This window comes from Aythya marila (assembly GCF_965140915.1).
Source record: "Aythya marila genome assembly, chromosome: 1".
In the NCBI taxonomy this organism is placed as follows: domain Eukaryota; kingdom Metazoa; phylum Chordata; class Aves; order Anseriformes; family Anatidae; genus Aythya; species Aythya marila.
This window is the reverse complement of record NC_139042.1, coordinates 88,055,609-88,081,637: the sequence shown is the minus strand read 5'-3', so window position 1 is coordinate 88,081,637 and position 26,029 is coordinate 88,055,609. Positions and strand designations below refer to the sequence as shown.

The 26,029-nt window shown below is 36.5% G+C and overlaps 1 protein-coding gene across 1 annotated transcript in view; it reads left to right on the top strand.

Moving 5' to 3' along the window:
- The window catches only part of CFAP47 (cilia and flagella associated protein 47), a gene marked incomplete at both ends in the record, with an annotated part of 301,646 nt that overhangs the window by 182,869 nt on the left and 92,748 nt on the right, over window positions 1-26,029 (top strand). Inside the window, 2 exon segments of the mRNA XM_082784753.1 lie at window positions 22,160-22,335; window positions 24,544-24,651. Coding sequence (XP_082640879.1) covers window positions 22,160-22,335; window positions 24,544-24,651 — 284 coding nt within the window.

Sequence of the window (26,029 nt, the reverse complement as noted above, 5' to 3'; positions counted from 1 at the left end):
GAAAAAAACAAACAAACAAACAGTAAAATAAAGCAATTTTTTTACATTGGGTGGGGCGCTGAAGTTATTGACTCAAACGGGGAGATTTCCAGTGAAAATGAAGGCAGCAAAGAAGTAACTATACCCCTTCAGATCTCTATGGGAGATCTAGTAAAATGACCCACTTCTCTTGATGAATTTTGAAGATGGCAGAAAGATTGTTGACTCATAATACACGTGGTTACTATTACAGAGTGATCTGAATTGACTGGTTAAGTGCCAGGCAGTTCATTTTGGAGCAGGAGAGCTTTCTGTCTCTAATATAAGTGACTGGGATTATCATAGTTAATGCCTCACTTTAGAATGTTAGTGTGACACTGAGAAAAAGAACAAATAGAGTCTGTGACTGCTAAAGAATGTTCAGATACGTGCAGAAAGCAAATAACATTGGTGCTACTGCTGTTAGAATAGTATTCAGAGGTCTGATTCTCATAGGTTAAGAACTGTATTGAAAAACTGGAATAAAATCAAAGGAAACCCATTAAAAACATTGGGGACTGGAAAAGCAGACCTTGTCATACGAGTATTAAGTATCTCTAGGAGCTTAGCTTGCAAAGAAAAAAAAAAAAAGAGAGAATGAACTCAATCATTTGATAAATAATATTGAAAAGGGAGGGATAGTCTCAATTTTGCTGACCAACATGCATCATGAAGAGCTACTGGACAAAAATTTAAATCTGACAAATATTTAATCTTGAATAGATTGCCCTAGTAATGAGAACAATAAAACATTGAAAGATCTTACTGCTGCAATCATTAGACATTAAAAAGTCTTGTAAAGCTGAGGACTTGAAATTGCTTTAAAAGCTGATAAATCTGTAAAAGGCATAAACACCTGGTACATCTGCTACATCAGCAAGTCAGATTTAATGAATACATTGATTTCTTTTTTACCCTGAGATCTGTCTTTTTCCTTCCTGACTCTTGGAAAGAAAAAGATTAGCAACATTATATTTTAAATACTACTGACACTGCATTTGGACAACAGCTATAGCTATATCTTGTAGTCACATGTGGTACAAACTCATCCTTGGCATGTCAGAAGTATTTTTCCTCACTTATTAAAATAATAATAATAAAATTCAATATATTGTCCATCCCTGAAACATCAGAAAATGGCTACAGCAGGGGAAATCACAGAATCACAGAATTTCTAGGTTGGAAGAGACCTCAAGATCATTGAGTCCAACCTCTGACCTAACACTAACAGTCCCCACTAAACCATATCCCTAAGCTCTACATCTAAACATCTTTTGAAGACTTCCAGGGATGGTGACTCCACCACTTCCCTGGGCAGCCTGTTCCAATGCCTAACAACCCTTTCAGTAAAGAAATTCTTCCTAACATCTAACCTAAAACTCCCCTGGCGCAACTTAAGCCCATTCCCCCTCGTCCTGTCACCAGGCACGTGGGAGAACAGACCAACCCCCACCTCGCTACAGCCTCCCTTGAGGTACCTATAGAGAGCGATAAGGTCGCCCCTGAGCCTCCTCTTCTCCAGGCTGAACAAGCCTAGCTCCCTCAGTCACTCCTTGTAGGACTTGTTCTCCAGGCCCCTCACCAGCTTCGTCACCCTTCTCTACACCTGCTCAAGCACCTCGATGTCCTTCTTGTAGCGAGGGGCCCAAAACTGAACACAGTACTCGAGGTGCGGCCTCACCAGAGCCGAGTACAGGGAGACGATCACCTCCCTAGCCCTGCTGGTCACACTGTTTCTGATACAAGCCAGGATGCTGTTGGCCTTCTTGGCCACCTGAGCACACTGCTGGCTCATATTCAGCCGACTATCCACCATCACTATCCACCATCCAGCAGCTCTCCAACCATTCCTCTCCCAGCCTGTAGTTCTGCTTGGGGTTATTGCGCCCCAGGTGCAGGACCCTTGGCACTTGGCCTTGTTGAACTTCAGGCAGTTGACCTCAGCCCATCGGCCCAGCCTATCCAGATCCTCCTGCAGAGCTTTCCTACCCTCAAGCAGATCGACACACGCACCTAACTTGGTGTCATCTGCAAACTTAATGAGGGTGCACTCGATGCCCTCGTCCAGATCATCGATGAAGATATTAAAGAGGACCGGCCCCAGCACCGAGCCCTGGGGGACGCCGCTAGTGACTGGCCTCCAACTGGACTTGGCTCCATTCACCACGACTCTTTGGGCCTGGCTATCCAGCCAGTTTCTAACCCAACGAAGCGTGCGCCAGTCCAAGCCAAGAGCAGCCAGTTTCTTGAGGAGAATGCTGTGGGAGACGGTGTCAAAAGCCTTGCTGAAGTCAAGGTAGACCACATCCACAGCCTTTCCCTCGTCCACCCAGTGCGTCACTTTGTCATAGAAGGAGATCAGGTTTGTCAAGCAGGACCTGCCTTTTATAAACCCATGCTGACTGGGCCTGATCGCCTGCTTGCCCTGCAAGTGCTGCGTGATGACTCTCAGGAGGATCTGCTCCATGAGCTCCCCTGGCACTGAGGTCAAACTGACAGGCCTGTAGTTTCCCGGGTCTGCCCTCCAGCCCTTCTTGTAGATGGGCGTCACATTTGCTAGCCGCCAGTCAACTGGGACCTCCCCCGATCGCCAGGACTGCTGATAAATGATGGACAGTGGCTTGGCCAGCTCCTCTGCCAGTTCTCTCAGTACCCTTGGGTGGATCCCATCCGGCCCCATCGACTTGTGCACATTCAAGTGGTGTAGCAGGTCACCAACCAGTTCTTCATGGATAGTGAGGGCCACATTCTCCTCCCCATCCCCTTCCACCAGCTCAGGGTACTGAGTATCCAGAGAACAACCGGTATTGCCGCTAAAGACTGAGGCAAAGAAGGCATTGAGCACCTCCGCCTTTTCCTCATCCCTTGTAACTAAGTTTCCCCCCGCATCCAGTAAAGGATGGAGATTCTCCTTAGTCCTCCTTTTTGTGTTGATGTATTTATAGAAATGTTTTTTGTTATCTTTAATGGCAGTAGCCAGATTGAGAATGGCAGTAGCCAGATTGAGTGGCAGGAAAGTGGTAGGACAGGACAGTTTTCTGAAATGAGTGAGGTGTATATTAAGGTCTTGTTTGTCTCAATGGTAGACATGCAGTAACAGCCTGCAGACTGGGAGGAAGTCCTCAGGGAGGTGAGGCTGGTGGGCATCCAGGGAAAAATGGGCAGTATGGGATCCTCGTGACATGTGGAACCATGAGTGTAATAGGCATTAGTAAGACTTCCATGACTTTATTTGCTTATTGAGTCCAGTTTCATGTTTGACGTTTGGAAATGCTTTAGGCTAACACTATTGTACTTCATAAAAGAGCATCTATTTGAAATGTAATGCCGTAATGCCTGTGATAGTTCTTATTGTATGAAAAGGGGTGGCAACTTGTGTATTTGCCAGAGCTCAAGATGATTTCTCAACTGTTGATTCAACCCATGGTGTGATTCAGTGCTTTAAAGGTTGATCCCATGTTTGAATAATAAACACATTTTCATCTCTTTTTCTTCTTATATGCATTTCTTCAATTTTACTACCAAGGAAATAGTTTTGAAAATGAAGAAATTGCCTCATCTTTGGCCCTTACTAGTGCTAATAATGTTGCATTCAGACTTTTTGGGACAGTAAACATCTGCCACTTCTCAGCTTGTCTCCCAGATCGTCAGTACTCAATGTATATCCTGTGTTTGAGAAATGCATGGTTCCACTAGTTTGCAAATATTGATTTTAAAATCAAATATTCATTTAAAATCCCTTCATGGTAATTCCAGATGCCTGTATTTGCAAGCAAAGGCTAGATCACAGTCTATTCCTTCTTTTTCATTGATCTTCAACACTGTTTTATTTCTCATTTTTCTTACCAGTGTCTCTTTGTTCTTTTTCTTGCCTTCCCTTGCCTTGCCTTGCCTTGCCTTGCCTTGCCTTGCCTTGCCTTGCCTTGCCTTGCCTTGCCTTCCCTTCCCTTCCCTTGCCTTGCCTTGCCTTCCCTTGCCTTGCCTTGCCTTCCCTTGCCTTGCCTTGCCTTGCCTTGCCTTGCCTTGCCTTGCCTTCCCTTGCCTTCCCTTGCCTTCCCTTGCCTTCCCTTCCCCTTCTTTCTCTCCTTTCCCTTTCCCCTCCCCACCCCCTTTCCTATTTTTCCTTTTTCCCTTTCATCTTCCCTCTCCTCTTTTTTCTGCTTTTTATTTTTAATTTGCCAACCTAGGCAGTTCAATACACAATTTTAGATTATATATAAAATCAGTCTAAAATGAATGGGAACATTATGAAACATAGTAGTCACATACAAACAACACTTGTACTTTCTGGGGAGACACAACACTTTGAAGTCTAGACAACAGATGACAATTAGTCTTGTAAATTCAGACCTTCATATAATTCCTGAATAACACGGAACTGTCCCAGCCTTAGTATTTGTCTTTTAGGTAATTATGGGGAAAGTCATGGGTTGTTCTCCTCCTTTTTTTGTGTGTGTGTGTTTTTTTCTTTCTTTTTTTTTTTTTTTCCCCTTGAATTCTAAAACTCTGTCTGTCAATTCAGCAGACTCTGAAAATTCTAGGCTGAATCCATAGGGAATTCTGTAAGTGCAGGTAAGACCAAGGTCTGAACCTACAGATTTGTCTCCAGGTGTTGTCAGAAATAGAAAAAAAAAAAAACACAAGACTATGTATCTATAGTATAATACTTTAATGGCTTTTAAGGGTTTTCAATTCAGGGTCTTTCCTGAGCTGCATGGTGTATCCTTAAATTTATAAATATGCATTAATATTTTCTTTTGACTTTGAATTTGAAGTGTTCACTGACCATTGTGGGGTGCCATCACCTTCTCAATGTGACCATTGAGAGGAGTCATCACCTTCATTTTTAGCTGTGTCCTTTATTTTCATTTGATGCTTCCTAGTTCTTGAAATACAGGAATCATTGAACAGTTAAAACCTATCTACTCTCTCCATTCTACTCATGATTTTGTAGACTTCTATAATATCTCTTCTAAATTATTTCTCTTCAGAGATTAATTGTATGATATACTATTCATCCTTATTTATGGTTCCCACTTGGAACTTCATATCTTACTACTGTAGTATTTCTCCAAATGTGATAAGGAAAATAAATGGATAAATGGATAATGGATAAAACTGGTACAGAAAGGTAGAAATGCATTTGGATTTTGTAGGTTCTTGTCCTCTAATTGCTTCTCTTGATGCACTTGTAGTGTGACTATCAAAACTGAGCTTTCAAAGCAGCTCTACCAGTTAACCTTTTTTGTTTCTATTCAGTTGATATAAGTCAAAGTGAAAATGAGAAAATTAAGTGATACCTTAAGATTAGAAATTTAAATCCTTAAAAATTTCCATGCAACATGAAAAAATCAGTTTTTCATCAATTAAATGACATTTAATAGTATCAAGTGAAAAGTAGGAAGAGTTGCTAAATTCCACTGACCTTTTAAAGTGATTTGTAACAGAGCAGTTTCTTAAATCAAAAGTCAGTCTACGACAAACTTGCTTGATGACAGTGCCTGACCATACCAACTATTCAAATGAAATCTTAGAAACAGTGTTAGGAAGACCTCATTATTCATTTCACTCTCAAGAATCAAGCAAGCTATCTTGAGTTAGACCCTGAATTGTCAAGGAAGTAGATTTTTTCAATGTATTTTAAATGCAGCTTACCCTCTCTCTTTTTTTTTTTTTTCTCTTTTTTTTTTTTTTTTTTGAGTGATTTGTTTTTTATATATTCTACAATTGAGAAGGTCCACAGCATAGCCAAAAAATATTGAGAAGAGATATTAATTCTCTAATCAAGAATGTGTCTATATTATGCTCTGATTAAATAGATGGATTAATCAAGATTCCTGATATGTAGTAAGTTGTCTTTAGAAACATATGATAACCACTTAAGTACATGTTGTGATTTTAGCCTGGTAGGCAGCTAAGCACCACACAACTGCTTGCTCACTTCCTGACCCTATGGGGATGGGAAAAGAGAATCAGAAGGGCAAAAGTTAGAAAACTAGTGGCTTAAAATAAAGACAGTTTAATAAGAAAACAAAGGAAGCAAAACAAAAGCAACTCCAAGAAAAAGAAAGAAAACAAACAAACAAAAAAACAAGTGATACAAAACACAATCACTTATTACCAGCCAATTTATGCCCGGCTAATCCCAAGCAGCAGCAGCCTAGACAAACTTCCCCCCAAGTACTTATTGCTGAGCATGATATGATATGGTATGAAATACCCCTTTGGTTAGTTTGGGTAGCTGTCCTGGTTGTGTCATCTCCTAGCTTTCTGTGCATCTCCAGCCTTCTCACTGGAAGGGCAGCATGAGAAACAGAAAAGACCTTGACTCTGTGTAAACACCACTCAGCAACAACTAAAATCATGGTGTTATCAATATGCATCATTGTGTTATCGACAGTTTCAGTCACAAATCCAAACCATAGCCCCATACCAGCTACTATGAAGAAAGTTAATTATCCCAGCCCAAGCTAGCACAGTACATTATGCAGTTTTTTATCACATGAAAGCATCTTATTTTCCTGCATATATATTGAGTACTTGTGATAAATTTTATACTGTCAACCATGTGTAGTTTATTTCATCTGACAATAATGTCAATTTTTAAAATTTCCATGAGTAGCTAATATTTTGACTATAACAATAAATTGCATCTCTGAAAGAAAAAAGACAAGGTACTGATGCACACATCAACCATTATCGGGAGTAGCAATGATTGATGCTGTGAGCCCTACAGCTTGACGATCTGGATATTCTTTCTAATCCAGGCTCTGAACACTCTTAAGTGCATCCATCACCATTACAGAAATGAGAATGACTTTACTGAAATAAAGGTAGATTCGCCAGATGCAGATTTATTTTATAAACACCAGGTGTAATAATTGAAATTAGATCAACTAGTGAAACCTGGAAAGGTTGTAGGGATGCATTCCAACCATGAAGGATTCCTGCCCTCCTTGATTGTCAAAGCCTTGTGTATCTTTATGAGTACTTAGACGATGCACCCAGAGACGTGATATTGTCCAGTGTTGCTAATACTGAAATAACCCACTCAGTCCTGTTGCTGCTTATAACAAGCACCTCCAACCTTACCTTACAACTTCATCAGCTACTGCCCCACTTCAAATTTTATTTTTTCACCAACTGACCTAATGAAAGCAGTCAATCTGAATTCTAAACACTAAATCTGTCTCTTTTTGATGTCCTTTGCCTTTCAGTCCAGCCTGAAAACTCATTCCATTACTTGGCACTGCTGGCCTGTAGAGAACATTTCCCTACAGTCATTAAAAACTCCATTGATTGTGCTACTTCCATAAACATTTCCCAGCACAGCACTGTGCTTGGAATTATTTCAGTAAGGATATTTTGGATTTATGAGGCTGCTTGTACCTCATTACCTGTTCCATGGTTTTGAAAAATGCCACTAAGTTTTGTTTTGTTCTACATGACATATGGGAGACTGATGTTGGAGACGTGTCACCTTAGGTCTTTCTCTCCAGTGCAAATTTTAGGCTGCATTTCACTCTGACAAACTTTATCAAGTCAATTTAAAGAAGTCGCCTAAAAGGTAGTTCACTCAAAAGGGAGAAAGTATCCTCTGTGATCATATGTCCAATAATTTCTTTTATCTTTCATGAAAGAATTAATGTATTCTTATTCTGTTCTGTCTTGTCAAGACGAGCCTGTGGTAAGTAAAATCAAAAGAAAGGTAAACAAACCAGCAACAGTAGAGATAGTAGAGGATACAGCATTGAACTTTTTAATGTATATTTTACTTTAAAAATAATTCTATAATATATTTCAGGCTTTTTTTTTTTTTTTTTCCCTGCTATGAATTCTAGATAGTGTAGGCTTAATTACAGTGGTGTTTTTTTCTTGCTTGCCTTTTTGCCTTTTTTTTTTTTTTTTTTTCCCCTCCCGAATCTACCACCTTTTCAAATTCATTCTGAATTTTAGAACTCAGGGCATGTTTTGCTGTCTCACAGATGTTTGCAAGAAAGATTCTGCAGTTTAGCATGTGGAACTAACATTTTTCTTGATCACAAAAATACTGTTCACTTGCCAGTGGCAAAGTTGTTCTGGAATTCTAAGAGGAAGCAACAAGGAACACACAGTTGTTACTATCAATTAGATTTTGAAATGCAACTCAGAAAGCTCAGAACAATTCAATCTGAAACTGGATTGACCTTAGCATGATGTACCCTACTGTATAAAGAGAGAAGGAGCCATTGTTTGGGCATCCCAAATCAAATCCTACTCTGTTCTTTAGAGGGGAAGCTGAGAAGGAAGGGAGGGTGGATAAAAACATGGAATTCCTACTAGTCCCATTTTGGGTTCTACTCTTTGAATTTTTCTCACCCAGTGCCAGAAATGGTTTTCCCTTCTTATTTATAATTTATATCATCAGAAGTAGCATCCTTGCCATCTCAGTGATGTTTTTCTACTCTGAGGATAGATATATGGGTTCAAGGAATGGTTCCCCTTTTGTTTAATCACTTGAAGGGGACCCACAAGACATAAGTCATCTGTGTTAGCCTTTCAGTTCATAGCAATAGCATATTTTTGGGGTGGCTCTCCTGATCATTCCCACTTACGGAGTTTCATTTATATCACACATCAACCCAGGAATGCATGGACTGGATCCTTCTTGGGTTAAATTTAAAAGGATAATATTTTCAATGAGCTCATCTAATGTTTTCCAACAATTAATGGGTGCTTACTTTATTGGAGTGAACCAGGACTACTAATAAGAAAAAAAAAAAAATTATCAGGAAATTGTACTGTATGCATGCTGGGTACTTAGCACAAATTGTTTTGCTCTACATGACTACTCCTTTTTATGCCTCACTACATGCTAATATAGATAATTTTTTGCACCCAGACCTTTGTAAATCTTCGTGCCAAAAGAGACCTCGTCATGTTTATTATAACAGGAGTTTGCATATCCTTAGAACTGCATTATGTCAATTGACAAGTATGATGTGGAGAGCTTGTTATAAATACAACCAGTTTTAAAGTAGATCCAAATTATAATTTAAATTGTGTCTTTGTCTCTTTTATTATTTTTCATTTACTATTTTAATAAGTGTAAAAAACATAATTAAGAATACCTTTTTTAATTATGTAACTTGGCAGTTAACAAGTGACACACAGCGTATTCATAGCTGTAGTGCCTTAATTTTTCATAAATTCTGTACTAAACAGAATATTGTTATACATGGAAGATAGATCATATTCTCAGAAAATGCATAACCTGAATTATGAACCATGCGTTAAGACTAATTTTTAGAACACGCTTTCATAAAAATTGGTAGCATAAAAAGTAACACTCTGTAAAAGAACCATGGCAGCATGCTTTGTGGAAGAAAAACAAATTTGGGAAGGTTGTAATTATTAATTGCTCTAACTAAAAGCATTTTGGAAATTATTCAGACCAGAACATGTTTATATAGCCCATAAAGTAAGTAGTTGTCAAAAGGAGGGTAAATTATTAGATTTAGTAGAATGCTAATGATTTTTTTTTTTTTTTTTTAATATAAATACATAGCAGCTACTAATCCCCTCCTCCTCTCCCTACACATGCATTAATCATTCCTATGATAGCACAGCAGGGATTTGATGCAGATCCCAAGATGACAGCTGAGCTGTCACTAACTACTGTTGAACAAAAACGTAAGGATAGCTCTAAGTAACTAGAGGGATATTTTATCTATGCTAGATGAGTGGTCGTATATATGAATCATACTGTCAAATGAATAATTTTCTTGTAAGTAAACTACTATGTCACGCAGTCCATAACTACTGTTGTGGCTGATGTATCAAAACAAGAGCATTTTTTTTTTGCTCTATCATTAAACAGACCAAGTCCACAGAGAAAGTTAGTTCTTTCTTCTTCTTCTTCTTCTTTTTTTTTCATTTTTTAATTTTTATTATTTTTTAGCTTGCTCACTGATGCTGTCTGGAATAATCGTAATATAACTTAGTGAATGAGGTATTAAAAATTCGTCACTGAAAGTAAAACTTGGTATATGAACTCTGTTCCATGGATATATCTCAGTGTTTCAAATCAGTGTAACTTATGTTAGATTTTCAGCTCAAGGCAGAATGAGGATGCATATGCACTCTGTTGGTGTGCTTTTTTAAAGAACAATCAGAGGAATCTCAAAGAGCACAGTGAGAAAACAATTTATCCAAAAAATGTAGTTGTATTAAGTTCAGATTTTCACACTATATTTGGAGGCTCTTACAAGTGATCTGAGGATGTTTTGTTTGCTTGTTTGCAGAAGTATTACCCCAAAACCTTTCCTGACATTTTTGTGAGTTGCCAGGAAAATTAGTACTTCTACTACTTTTTCCTTCTACGATTAGTGTGAGTTAGTGTGAACTCACTGCTTTCCTTGTGTAATATGAGGAAAGAATGAAGAAGGGGTCTCTATTATTATTTCCATTCCTCTATCCATCTATGTATCAGGAAGCTGTACCTTTTACTTAAGAGTAACTTGGTAGGGGTGCTACTAGTCTCACAAAATATAACAATATCTCTGCTTTCCAAAATATCATTTCTAGGATACTATTTAAAAATGCTGGAGTGAAATTCAAATACCATTTTATAGTGCATGGGTTGAAGCAGCTAGCTTTTCTCCATTTCTGCATTACTTCTATGGGTAGCATGCACAGCTTCTGAGACAGCTAATTATAATTAAGTGGCATCATTACAATGAGCAACAAATTCATCCACACATACCAATATTCTCAAACAGAATCTGAATCAGAAATTTCATGTCAGTATATAAAACCAGTTGATTACGGATTTGATTAGAAAACAGATGCCATGCTGAAGTGCAGAGGATGCTATTAACTCAGAAATTACTTGCTTATTACATTGTTATGTAACAAGTCAGGAATTACTAAATTATTACTTGTTATTCATTTTTAGTTGGCGTTTCAACTTTAGACTTGAATATATTTTAGAGAGGAAAAACACATCTTTTCTATTTGAATCAGAGTAAGGAATGACTATATAACTGTGACAGTATGGACTTATGTAATCATCCTCTTTCCTAGAAAGGAGGGACCCATGTCTGTTAATGTCTGAAAACTGTTCTTCAGCTTTTTTAGAATGAATCTGCTGTTTGATTTCAATTCCCTTGAAGGAATATGAAACTCATTGCAACTAAAATATTAAAAGAGAAGCCAAAAACATTCTGAGCGTAGATACAGCTAGTTTATTCTCCAGTGCTAGTTATAAAAAAGCTTGTAACTTAAAGGTCAGACAATTGGTTCCCAACAGAAGATATTTTAATTGAAAAAAATCCAGCTAAACTTATTTGAGTGGAAAGTAGAGTACAAATTAGCACTATTCATTTCATGTGGAAAGCAATAGCAATTGTTTACTTATTAATAAAGCATATAGAGTAAAGCAAGAAGCTTTCAAATGACAAATTACAATTTGTTCATGAATATTTCTTGCTCATGATTAGTAATTAAATAATACTTACAGTTATTATAAATTGTTTGTATATTTTTAATTTCCTTAGTCCTAAATGTAGAGAAACAACCATGTTTTAAAAAATTTACCAATTGATTAAATATCTTCAGCTATTGACAACACTGTAACAATTCGAAACAAAACAAAACAATTTTTTTTGTTTACTATATTTTACTTCAGTAATTACTATGGATTTCTGAATTGGGAACAGTAGTAGAGAGGTTGAATTTAGTCTGATAATTCAGGTTCATAGTCTCAGACTGTTTAGAAGAATTGACTTTAAACTGAACAGTTTAGCAGTTCAAACTTTGGTTTGCAAATATTATAGTGGTTTTATTCAGACTGTGTGTAGAGGTCAACAAGTAATCAAAATCTTAAGTTTTTTTTTTGGTGTATAATACCTAAAAGGCTGGCAGTTATTGTGTCAGACACAGGTATGATTCAGCAGCTGTCTATGTCATGGAAAAAAGTCTAAGTGTATATTGCTGATTTGCTGGGGCAAGAGAGTTTCTAACTATCCATGTATATGAAAAATAGCATTGGCATTCTTGAGGAAATATCTAATGTGTGAGCTGCAGGTAGTATCTGAACAGCAGAACTAAGCTAGAGGCGACAGTCTGTTTTGAACAGTGAGTTATGAGTTTCTGCTTTAATAAAACCAAATGCCTGGAAGGGATTGAGTTTGGTTTCTACACAAGAGCGGAGACAATAGTTTAGTCTATTCTCTGCCGAGTCTCTCTCAAGTCCCTGAGAGCCATGAGTAAGGAAAAGTTGATATTGTAACTTGGAAACATATGCTACCCACCCCCTCTTCCATTAGAGTTCTTGCTGCGATAAAACTTGTCCCACTGTTGCCATTTGCAATAGCTTCCAGCTTTGTGCCACTTATACATTTTCTGCACTTTTTGGTTATGATTTGAAAAGATCACTGTCATAATCTTCACACTTAGCAAGATATTTACATGCACATCTAAGAATAGGCAGGGTGCTTCCATTACTGGTTCCAGCTCTTTCCGACTTTCAAGCCTCCTTATTTTTGGCAGTTTCTAGAAAAACAAATGCAATAGTCTGTTCTGTGTGATCCATACAGAGCGGATGGTGACTGGAGGATGAATAAAACAATTGAGGAATACAAACTCATTGATATTTACCTAGGTTTTAAAACTGAAATCTTGGGAAGATACCTTTTATTCTGTAGAGGGTATATGATGAAATAATGGCTCATGTCCAAATATATGGATATGCAAAATAAAAGTATGTTTCAGGGGCTTATGATAGTAGTCCTTTTCCTTGCAAGATCATCTGCTAGGTACTCAAAACTGAACACAAAGAAATAGAGAGACATCAGTGTTTAAAGGTTTTTACATTTTTACTCATAAATCCATGGTTCTCTTATTAAACATTTTCTCTTTTCTACATCCTTCCCATTCTACCCCATGAAGAGGGAGAGAGACTGTATTCTGGGTGACAGCAGAACTAGCCAAATTGCACACAGAGACCCAGAGAAGTGCAAGAGTGGGCTTTCATTCAGACTGCTCTAATTTTAACTCCTTCAGAAGATCTAGTAGCAAACATATATAATATATATATTGGTGTTAATTTTAGTAATAGATATTGCTTGTGATATAGTGAACTTACATTATTTTTTTAGAGAAATGATTCTGATAATACTGAGGGAGTGTGTAGAACAGATTGCTAATCTAGTCTCTGAGAACCTCTAATATATCACATATGGAAGACAAATTTAATAATGCAGCATTTCTTTCTGTATGAGAGATTTTTATCTTTAATGTTTATCTTATTCTTTATGTCATAGTAAGACAGAACTGGCTCCATAGACTGCATCATGTGCATATATATATATATAAAGTTGGCTTTAGAAAAAAGAATTTTCTAGGATTTGGGAGGGCATGAATTTGTCTCTGCCTACACTTGGAGAATTAATGTTGTTCTCAATAGAAACTGACAATTTAATTTTGGTCTATGCTTTATACCTCTACATGTTTCATGCCAGCAATAATTATCATAAAATCACAGAATGGCTTGGGTTGGAAGAGACCTTCAAAATCACCTAGTTCCAACCCCGATGCCACCCACTAGATCAGGTTACCCAGGGCCTCATCTAACCTGGCCTTGAACACCTCCAGGGATGGGGCATCCACACCTTCTCTGGGCAACCTGTTCCAGTGCCTCACCACCCTCTGAGTGAAGAATTTCCTCCTAACCTCTAATCTAAATCTCCCCTCTTTTAGTATAAAACCATTTCCCCTTGTCCTATGCTTATCTGCACGAGTAAAATGCTGCTCTCCATCTTTTTTCTAAGCCTCCTTTAAATATTGAAAGGCTGCAGTGAGGTCTCCCTAGAGCCTTCTCTTCTTCAGGCTGCACAGCCCCAGCTCTCTCAGCCTTTCTTCACAGAAGTGCTCCAGCACTCTGATCATTTTTGTGGAATTATGGGGCCAGTCTTTTAAATCACAAAGAAACTTGTTTCCTTACCAATTTCAGATTCTCTTTTTAGACCTACAGAGTAAGAATTACTGTAGATGCTTGATCTACTACAGACAAATTAATTAGTATTTTACCTCTGCTGATTGAGCAACTTGATACTGATGGTGTAGCTGAGATGTAAATTATCTCATCACCATGGTCATAAAATTAAATAAAATGAAATACGATTTACTAGTTTTAAAAACCAAAGTACCTTTGGTTAGCTCATACCTCCATGAGCTGGGAGTAGGAGTACACAGTAGAATATTTGCTTCCAGAGGTCTAACTGAAGTCATTAATGACAATTAAAGTATGTAGTAATCAGTCATTACTGCTATTATCATTAGGTTCTGATAAGTGGCTGTAAGTATGATTTTGCTGAGTCCTTTTGAAAGTCTTGGAAGCACTGGAATATAAGAAGTATTGCTCACTTCCTTTTGGTCTCTATGAGCTAAGTGCACCAGTTCTGAGCTATCTCATAGCTCAGCATTTCACTGATGTAATCTTTGTCATGTTTGTAGTTTCATGCCAGAGGGAGCTTCCTGACCTCACCACATCAAATTTTCAATACAGGATGGTACACTCATGGTACAAATACCAGTTTCAACATCTAATATGCTAACTAAAAGCTTTTAGAATAATCTCCTAGAATTAATTCTGTTATTTCAGTCACTGATGTCATTATGAAATGTCAGTATGTGCAGAAATCATCAGCACACATCAAGCCTTCCAAAGCCTGTTGCAATCTATTGGAACTGTGAATTTACAGCACTTGAAAACAAATCAGAGACAAGCAGAAAATAACCACAGCTAGCTGTTTGTTGTAGCATTATATGGGTGGATACAATTAGCTCAGGAACTAAACTTTGTAGATCTCATATTTCGTTTCATTTTTTGCTTGTTTGTTTTGGCTGGTTGGTTGGTTTTTAGTTTTGCTAACTAAGACATTTACAAAGATTTCCTTAAATAGTTTCCTGATTGGCATTCACTAATATCTCTGTGGGTAAGATTTAGACTAGTTCTGAGAGAAATGATTGAAAAAGACATTCTTTGTTAACTGTCAGATATATTAGAAGTTATTTAGAAACTGAAATCATCCTAAAATTTTACATCTCCTGGGCTTCCCTGAAAGAAAAGGTTAGTTAAAAATGGTGTTCACTGCTATTTTGAGGGCTGATTTTGGGCAAATGTCTCTGTATATTGTATATTACCTTCACAAGAGACATAACTGATGATTTGGAAATTCAGTAATAGCTGATAACTGCTTTGATTTCATTAGAATCATAGAATCATAGAATCATAGAATATCCTGAGTTGGAAGGGACCCTTAAGGATCATCAAGTCCAACTCTTGACACCGCACAGGTCTACCCAAAAGTTCAGACCATGTGACTAAGTGCACAGTCCAATCTCTTCTTAAATTCAGACAGGCTCAGTGCAGTGACCACTTCCCTGGGGAGCCTGTTCCAGTGTGCAACCACCCTCTCTGTGAAGAACCCCCTCCTGACGTCAAGCCTAAATTTCCCCTGCCTCAGCTTAACCCCGTTCCTGCGGGTCCTGTCACTAGTGTTAATGGAGAAAAGGTCTCCTGCCTCTCGACAGCCCCTCACGAGGAAGTTGTAGACTGTGATGAGGTCTCCCCTCAGCCTCATCTTTTCCAGGCTGAACAGGCCCAGTGACCTCAGCCGTTCTTCGTACGTCTTCCCCTCCAGGCCTTTCACCATCTTCGAAGCCCTCCTCTGGACACTCTCCAACAGTTTCATGTCCTTTTTATACTGTGGTGCCCAGAACTGCACACAGTACTCGAGGTGAGGCCGCACCAATTGCAGTATATTTCTAACAGAAATGTTGCACTTTCTAATGCTTTTATTGAGTGATACTGAGTTTAAGCTATAGAAAGTCATATTTTGCTCTGGCAATACAGATATGACATAGTATGTGAAGTAGATTGAACGTTTTGGAGAAAAGACAGATGTCTCTTTTTGACAGATGAAGCCTGGATTTACTCAAGTGTCAATCATCCAAAATAGTTCTGTCGAACAAGAAATGTAAAGGCATCTATTGATTTGATTCAAACTGTTTTCCATTATTGGGATTCTACTCTACATCTCATATACTACGTGCATCTGCACAGCAAGGTGACCTATAAGAATGACGAGTAGGATCTGTACAGAAATTTATCAGTTGCTGAGTCATGCTTCCCAAAAAAGAGTGTTGACAGAATGATTTTCCTTTAAAAATGATTTTCCTTTAAAACCTTCTGAAGATGGATTTGGTCCTTTGTTACATTAACACAGTGGCAGATATCTCCTTCTATATTGGCTGTGCTAATGGGAAAGATTAACCTATTGTTATATGTTTTTGATAGTGCTGAATATGTTATATGTTATATGTTTTTGATAGTGCTGATAGTGATAGTTTTTGAAAGCACCAACTTTTTCACCCCGGTGAAAAGTAGCTGTAATTGATAATTTTTTCATCTCACACTGCTAGATCTGAAAAAGAAATCTGCCTGTGGTCTCAGAAGGATGGATAATTATTCAGTTTCAGTCTACATGGACTCAGAGGTGGCCTTGATTTCAAAAGTAAAAGAATATTCATTCAGATATAAGGATAGTTATCATTAAGATATAAGCATAGTTATTTGTTCCTCAGTTACGGAAACTTGGGATGTTAATTTGACTTTGAGAAAGTCTGTATCCCCTTGTTAGGCATGACTTTTATAAGTACATTAATATAACAATTCTCTCGTAATTCACCTCAAGTTGCTGTTACAAATTCTATCTATCTGTATATACATATCCATATGTGTATATATATAAAGCATCAAACAGATGGACAAAACTAGTGTGCATGAAGTCCAGATATGCACATATTTAGTGCATTGGCTTATCCTGTATGTCTTTAAAAGCATTGTAATATATCATTTTGATTTGTGTTTCTCATTGAGACTGTTTCCTTTGGTGGAGCTGAGGACATAACAGAGTTTGTGCTGGTTTGTTTGGGATAGAGTTTTGTTTGGGATTGATTTCTTCATCTAGTCTCATATGGTGCTATGCTTTGGATTTGTGATGAAAACCATTTTGATAATGGAACAATGACTTAGCTGTTGCTGAGCAGTGCTTCCACACAGTCAAGGTCTTTTCTGTTTCTCAAGCTGCCTATGAGTGAGTAAGTTGGGGGTGCACAAGAAGCTGGGAGGAGACACAGCCATGACAGCTGAGCCATAGGGATGACCAAAGGGATATTCCATACCATATGGTGTCTTGCTCAGCAGTAAAAGTGGGGTAGTTGGCTGGCAGCGGTTGACATTGCTCAGGGACTGGCTAGACGTTTGTCAGCTGGTGGTGAGCAATTGCATCGATTGTGGGTTTGTTGTTTTTTTTTGTTTGTTTGTTTGTTTGTTTGTTTTTCTTCTCCTTTCGTTCTGTTTTTTAGTTCTTTCTCTTTTTGGTGCTTCCTACCAGGGTTAAACCACAACTGAGTCACAGAACATAAAACTTCTGCAGTCCCCTCCTTTCCTTCAATTTCTGAAAGGAATTTTTAGCAATCATCTATTATAACACATTTTCCCCAGTTTCTTTGCTCACTACAGTGTCTAGCCTCTATAAAGATGATAATAGTGTAGGATTCTGTAGTTGGTGAGCTTAGAGTTATTACAATAATTTATGAACTAATAGTCTCTGTATTCTGTTTTAGGGCATTATTACTTAGTTATTTAATGCCCATTTCAGTTAAAAGAAATTCAGTGTAGTGTGATTTTTACATGTAAATTTATATGTAATTTTACACCTGGAACTCATTGTACTATTAGCCTCTAATACTAGATGTCTTGTGCATAATTTTTTTCTTTTAGTTTGTTTCTTTTACTATAGTAGTGATAAGGCTGGGTTCAAAGCTAAGCAAGTTTTTAAAAAGCATAATTTACTTAAGGTATTTACTTCTAGACTTTAAGTAGTTACATTTGCTATTCTGGTAAAGACTTAACTATTTATGAGCAGTTAGTGCCTTTTTGCAAACTAATATTTTTAAGGCAAAATATGCCAAGTATAATGTGAAGACACGGCAGTGTTCCCTTCTGTCATCATTCCCTTTCAAGGAAAGAAGAGGGTTATCTCAGCTAACAGTTTACCTCAAAGAGAGAAAAAAAAATGAGCTATATGGTGAGGGGAATGGTTCACTTGATGAAGATCCACTTCATTAAACTGTGAGTGAGTAGAAAGCTAAAAGCTAAAACCCCCTCCAGACAAATGAGGTTAAGGACTTCCATTGTTCTGAATGATCCACAAGAGAAAGACCTGGCTGAGTGAGGACATGTGGGTCTGGACTAGAAGTTTGTGGGGGTGGTTGAGCAGTGGTGAGGAGAGGTGTGCATTGGAGGCTTATTGCACCATCAGTTCAAGAGCCAGCTCTAATTTCTACAACTATTTTGACCAGTTCGGGTTGAACTGCATTCAGCACTGCTTTAGAACTCTTGACATCAACTCTGCTGTGATGTTCTCTTCAGCTTCTTTTATTCCAAGAAAGAGAATCAAATAATAATGAAATACTAATTTAAGGTTGTAGGAGGACACAAAAAGAAACTAACTTTCTACCAACATACAGATGCACTGATGGTGACATTGATTGCTCTGATCTTTTTGGGCCCAGTGTAGGTAGAAAGCCAAGAGCTATTTTTTCAGTGTTACTGCCACCTTTGCAAGTTCAATCTTGTGAGTAAACAACATTGCTGCTTGTCATCAGGTGCAGCCAAGAGAAAAAAGTAACTTGTTACTTGTCAGAACAATGATTTAGACAAGGACCTACAAAGAGAAGAATTTCTGCTGTTATCTCAACAGGTCTATCAAGCTAAAATTCTTACCACTTACCTGAATTAAAAAATTTCTTCTGAGCAATAGCCTGGCAAAATCAGGAGCAGGTACAAGTGTTTCTTCCTCAATGTCCTTTGACTAGAAAAGCTGCAAATAGATGTGGAGTTAATGTCATCTCCATAATGTAACTGGATTTTAATTGAACACAATTGTTCTAAAACATGTAGAAATGTAGTTAGGCTCTCAGGAACTTTGCCCAGAGACCGCTTTTATTGGCATCTGATGGTGATTAGAATAGAATTATTATTAAAGTTCAAACATAGATAAGATTACTATGCACAGTGATGTCCATCTTCTTGTGAGCTATCTTGTGAAAGTTAGTGGAGCACTAGTTCATAGTTCAGTGCAGCATACATATTCATGGAATATTAATTTAAGTATTATGAATCTAAAGATACAGTTGCTAAAAGAAGGATGCAGAGAATGGGATGATTAGAAAATCTTTGGTATAAAATATGCCAGGAAAATTAATCAGCAAAAACATATCACAAAATATTAATTGATGCTGCTAAGCATCTTTTGAGGCAAAGTCTTGATAATAGAATATTAGACCTATACATAGACTTGGGCTATTATTATAGGATAAAGTAAAAGCAGTCAACTGTTTTTTTCAAGTTCCACAGAGAACAAATGTTATCTTGTATTTACATTTATTTTTATTTTATTTTACCCTAACTAGATTATTTTAATTTTCCTATACCAGACAAAGTGGATCACAAGTTCTAAAGGAATTACAAAATGACATATTGCACCATTCTGGTGCAATTGCCAGTGCAATGTTGGACACTGGCAATCTTGGTACAAGGAGCAGTTTGAAGACTAGTGAGATTAATTCTCGTATTATTTTTTCAACATTTATTTTCTTCCTCTGCCAAAATGTTGTAAAAACCACAATACTGAAATGTGGATCTAAATTAAAAACTATAAATGTGTTTGGGAGTTGCCTATGATATTTCTCCTTTGCATTTCTTTTGATAAAATTGTCCTTTCATGAAAAATAATACCCTTGGCAATTGGATGCCTATTTTGTGATTTATCTTAGTATTATGTCTCCATAACAAGGATTTGAAAGAAACCACTAGGGCCTGAAAATATACAGTATATATGCATTCTGTTGACACATACACATATACTCTTATCACCATCCATGCCATGGCAAGTTTGTGAAACAAGAATTCCAAGCAATTTTCCTAAGAAATTCTTTGAGGAAGAACTTCTTTGCTGTGAGGGTGGCAGAGCACTGGATGAATTTGCCCAGAGAGGCTGTGGAATCTCCTTCTCTGGAGATATTCAAAACTCGCCTGGATGCTATCCTGCACAACATGCTATAGGTGGTCCTGCTTGGCAGGGGAGTTGGACCAGATGATCATCAGAGGTCCCTGTCAACCTCAGCCATTCTGTGATTCTGTGAATTCAGGGAAATACATAACCCTAGGCAATTTTTTAATACTGGCAAGTGAGCACTACTTTCCATTAAGCTAATGTGGGCAATATAAAATCTCCTTTGCGAACAAAGCTAAATTTATTTATTTATTCATTTATTTATTTATTTGATAGCAGGTGTTTTTCTCCTAAATAAGCAGCTCAATGTTTTCTTTCTACTGGAAAAGGATTTTGTCAAAACAGTACAGGTGTTTTACTATACAATTATTATGAACCTTTTAGCAATAAAATCGTAGATAGATTTAGAATTTTGTTTACACTAATAAAAAATATTAATCTGAGCTTTAAAATATTTTACTGCAAATTTAAATCCCATCTTACTGATGCAAGGCACTTGAATGATTTAAACTGTGGGTGTAATCTCACCATCTGTGGAACATTAAATGTATTTTATGTGTGTTCGTGTAATCATTTTCTATAAACGTAAATATATAGGATATTACCAAACCATAGGCAGGCTCAAACCAGAGCGAGACAGCTGTGTGAGGGGTTGTAAAGTATTTCATGCTCAGTTTTTAGTGTATTAGTAATTTTAACTGTATCTTTTTCTCCTTTCATGTTGCAGTTCTATTTATTTACTTTTAAAAGAATATATAAGTCAAAATTTTTCTGTAAGAAGTAAATCATCATATGTAGAAAAAATACCCCCCCAATACACAAAAAGCATTTTCAAATAAGCTTCTTTGTCAGAACAGAGGAAAGAGACAAAGATAGGAATAGATATAAATATAGATACAGAGAAATATACACATATATTTGGTTTTGGATTGTGCATATTTTATACAGATGAACATATATAAATAGAACATATATATATTTTTAAAACAGCAGGTTTGTATCCTGAATTGTGATAACAGTCTTCCTTCAATAGTATATTCCTTTCTGTCGGTTTAAAGTGGTTACTTTCATAAAGTGTGTTGATATTTATAGATGTAAGGTACATAGGGTAGATGTACACTATTTATAACGTTAAAATAAAGAAGAGAATTACTGGAACACTGACGAAATATAGCAAGTTCAAAAGCAGCTTGTGAATGCAATGTAGCAGCTGTGTGGATTGAGCTGTCTCTGTCCAATTGCTGCTCATCTTAAACATGTTCAAAGTAGAATGTATGCATGTATTTCTCTAATCAGGCCATAGAGATGCCTTTGTATGACAATAATGGGAATTTTATATGGGTCTTTAAGAGCAGCTACATTTTCCAGATACTCAAGATAAGATAGTCCTTGCCTGAATTGTCAATAGACTTAAGAAAGATACAGGGACCACTGTTAATAAAAAACGGTAAAAAGAAAGAGGGAGGGAATGTTTGCTGTGTTGCTACTTTAATACTAATTATTATGATGTAACTTAATCTTATTAAGTTACATCAAGATTAACAGATCCTGCATTGGTGTTAGCAGATCCCATTGGTGTTAGCTAGCTTGCAGAATGGATATTTTCAAATGGCTGTGCTTGGCTGATGAGAGTTGACTTGGATGATGTGCCGTGTTGGGAAGACAGCAGATCTGCATGCAAAGGTGTATTTTGGCAAGCCTCAACCATATCGTGGAAGGCAAAGTAGCTTGTTGAAATGCAGACTGTCTAGGAAGACTAGGACTTTTCTTTATCTATGCAATTAAAGAGTCTACAATTGGAACATTGGCTGAATTGGGTCTTACTACAACTTCTCTTTTTTGGGTTTGTTCAGATATGAACATGAAGTTCATGCACATGAAGTGTAACCTGTGTTTGCATAAGGAAAAATCATATATCAGCATCCTATACTTGTTTGAGAAGTATCTTTTATGTATAATGTGTGTGTTTTTGTTTTTTTTTTTGTAATGTTATATATATATATTTTTCTTCTTAGAATACTGTTGGAATTAATATTCCTATCATGAATCCTACAGACGAAATTCTCCAGCTAAGTGTGGTGTTGGAGAATCAGTCACTTTCTGGACAAAAGTCTTTCACTCTTTCACCTAAACAAACATTTTTTTATCAACTAAAGTTTTCTCCAGCTGTTGTTGGCACTTCAGATGAAAGGTAAATTACAAAGTTTTTATACTTGTGGTTGTTGTGGCTCTTGTACTAATAAGTGAACTATTTTCATTAAAACCTTGATGTAGATCAAGGGGAAGTAGTACTGTATCCTGAACAGCAACCTGCCTCTGATGGGAAAATCTGGATTTACAGGCCATAGAATAACCCCTAGTTATTCTAGTTCCCTAGAATTCACTGAACAATGTTTTAGATATTTACTTAATGTTAGAAGTTCCCTCTGAAATATTTGGACAAATTGTTAATTTTGTAATTTTATAAATTCCGCAAAGGGAATAATATGATTTCATTTTGCTTCTCGGGAGGAACTAAACTGTAGCAACACAACCAAAAACAGGTTAAGAACTGTTCATCTGAACAGTCTTCGTGTAGATCCATTTACCTTCAGAATCTTCCATTAATTAGTAGTGATGTATTTAATGAATATGTGGAAGTTTTAAATTAAAAATGTTTCTTTAGGTTGGAAATCCAAAAGAGACTGTACCATATGATAATTATGAATACAAAGACAGATGACCTCTTGGTCTTAGTTTCAACTAAATGAGTTCAACAAATAGCTGAAGAGTGCAGAATTGTAAAGCTTGTTTTCCTGGAATTTGGTTATTAAACCATAGTTCATTTGAAGGACTGATTGTAATTTTTTTTCCAACTGTATTAAACAATTGGTGAAAATATAGTGATTGTGGGGTGGGAAGAGAGGGTTTTTGAGGAGGGAGAGAGACAGTCTGTGTTCACAGACATTATACCTACAAAGACCAAATCCATGTATTTCAATATCTGTGTTCAATTTGATTCTGTTGATTTTTGCAAAGACCTGGATAATGTCAGGTATCATCACCCAATACAACTTTCAAGCAATACAATTTTATAAAAATGACTACTAATTTTTCCCCTGAGGGAAGTTGTAGAAATAAAAGTATTCTGAAGGTGCATAGACTCCAGGTTTTCATGCTACACATTATTTCTAGTATTTTTCAAGTGCAGAATTTCCAAATAATAAGATTAAGGTTTGTTTTAATTGATGAAACTTTGGGCTAGATGTCATGCAAAGATGACATGATACACACCTGTATATGTTCAATAAAATTATGCTGTTTATTAGAAAGCTGTCTAATAGTTGCTTTAAATTCCAGCATCTCCCAAGGGCTACAATTATTGCTGGACAAACATACTTCCACATACAGCCACGTTATTTATTTATTTATTTATTTATTTATTTATTTATTTATTTATTTATTCATTCATTCATTCATTCATTCTTTCTGCAGCCATGCTCCATTTCCCTTGCTATGGTAATAGCTGGGAAGAGCTTTACAAAAGTGTTTGTGGCAGCTGTCCTGTTACAACTGGATGATTCTTTCCAAAGCTAGTTTATGCTCATTTTAAAGGGTCTGCTGGTGCAGAGGACAGTCTGGGAATATGGAGTCACGAAATAGACAAAGTTCTCACTCATTTAGAACAAGAGCTGGTCCTTAATGTGTCATGGATTTTCATGGTGTATTGCATATAGGTTTTAATATGCCTACTATCCTTTCATTTAACATTTTTATGATTGCTACTGAAAAACAACAAAAAATAAAATAAAATACAACCAAGAAATAGAAAAAAAGTTTGTAGTAGAAATGGAATGTGTAAGAACGTCTGTCACAGAAGTATAGTGCTGTATATATCTCACCAAGCAGCAAACAATTTTTAGTCATGACATTTGATTGTATATCGAAACAGTATACTGAATATACTTCCTTTGAAACACCTCTCTTTTTCATGCTTATATAAATATGTCTATATCTATTTCTTATTTTTAATCAGTAGATTTGAAAAGGTTTTCCTTCTTAATATAGTTGAATACTATTTCTATTTCTTTGTCTTTTTGAGTACAAAATGGCTAGAAAGAAAACACTCAAACATTAAAATGAAATTAAAGCTTATTTTTGTAAGTTAACAGTTGCAATGTTTTTGAACTGTACTTTTGAAAAAGAAAAATACCTTTCATGCTATAAAGCTATGAAAGATTAAGATATTTTTTGTATTTGTAATTGTGAATAGTATTGCTTCTTGGTAGCTGAATTTAGATACTCTTAATTAAAGAACTCATTGTTTTGAACTTGTTGAGTTTTCCTGGATTTTTGTCTCTGCGTTTTCAATTGTATATATAAAATCTATGTCATAACAAGTTTATGTATCTGTTTTTAGTGTCATATTCCTGTCAGACATGGTTGGAGAGTTTTGGTATGCACTGAAGCTGACTGTAGAGAAGCCATTGCCGACTAGTCTGCCTGAAATAGAATGTGAGCTTGGGAAGTAAGTATGGAGTTCATTGTGCTTAATGTGGTCACCCGTTTGAATGCATCATGGGAAATATATTGAAGAGTATATCAAAAAAGACAGAATAGTGCTGTATATGTACTATACTAGTTTGCAGATAATTTTCATACGTAGAATCATGGAAGCATTTAGGTTGGATAAGACCCTTAAGATCATCGAGTTCTACCATCATGTAACACTACCAACTAAACCAAGTCCCTAAGCACCACATCCACGTCTGTTAAATGCCTCCAGAGATGGCAACTCCACCCTGGGCAGTGTGTTCCAATGCATAATCACTCTCTTTGTTAAAAAATTCTTCCTGACATCTAATCTAAACCTCCCCTGATGCAACTTGAGGCCATTTCCTCTCATCCTATCAGTTGTCACCTGAAAAAAGAGAATGACACCCACCTCACTATAACCTCCATTCAGGTAAAGAGTGATGAGGTATACACATAAATAGGTGAAATTCTCCTTGCAGAACAACTGAAATGGAATTACAGCCTATATTTTGACTTCCTGTGAATTCTCTATGTAGATATCACTTAGAAAATAGTGCAGAATGTAATCATAAATATAAGTAAATACAGAGTTCTGTAAGTTTGTTTAATTTTCTTTCCTCTTTCTGAAAAAGGAGTATACCCAACAGTCCTCCCTTACAAATGCTTGTATACCAGTTCTTAATTTCTTTTAAACACTAGAGAAAAGGCAAATTAACACAATTTCTGTCCTGCAGATCCAGGGGATGGAGCACTGCAAATGTTAAGAAAATAGGCTACTCCTTGGAGCACACACAGAAATAAACTCAATTCATGTTTTTCTTAAACAACATTTCATCTTTCATTTTGATAACATCATTTGCAGTGCTGGCTTTCAAGACAAACATCAAAACTGTTGGGATATGACTTTCAAGAATGCCAGAATTTCAGTAGTGCTCTTCCATCTATTATCTCTGCTTAGCAGTAAGTTCTCTGGACACACTGATCTCCTGAATGTTACATTCTTCTGTATATCTTATCGTGACTGAATCTATAAGTGTACATTACTGATGGAGCTAAAAATGTTCTGAGAGACTACAACATGATTTTTTACCTGATTACATTTTTGTAGGTGGATATATAAGATGAATGAAATCAGAAAATGACTGCATGTCATGTATTTTAATAACTTTCTGTATTTCAGGGATTTTAAGTCTTTTAAAAAATGTTATTATTATTATTATTTTCCATGAAGATGATGAACTATAGAAATTTCAGCTTTCATTTATTTTACTATTCATATATGATACAAAGACCAGAATTAGCTGGCAATGCCTTTTTTATTATGTTTTTACCAGAAAATCAGTAGGGCTATCCATCTTTTTTTTTTTTTT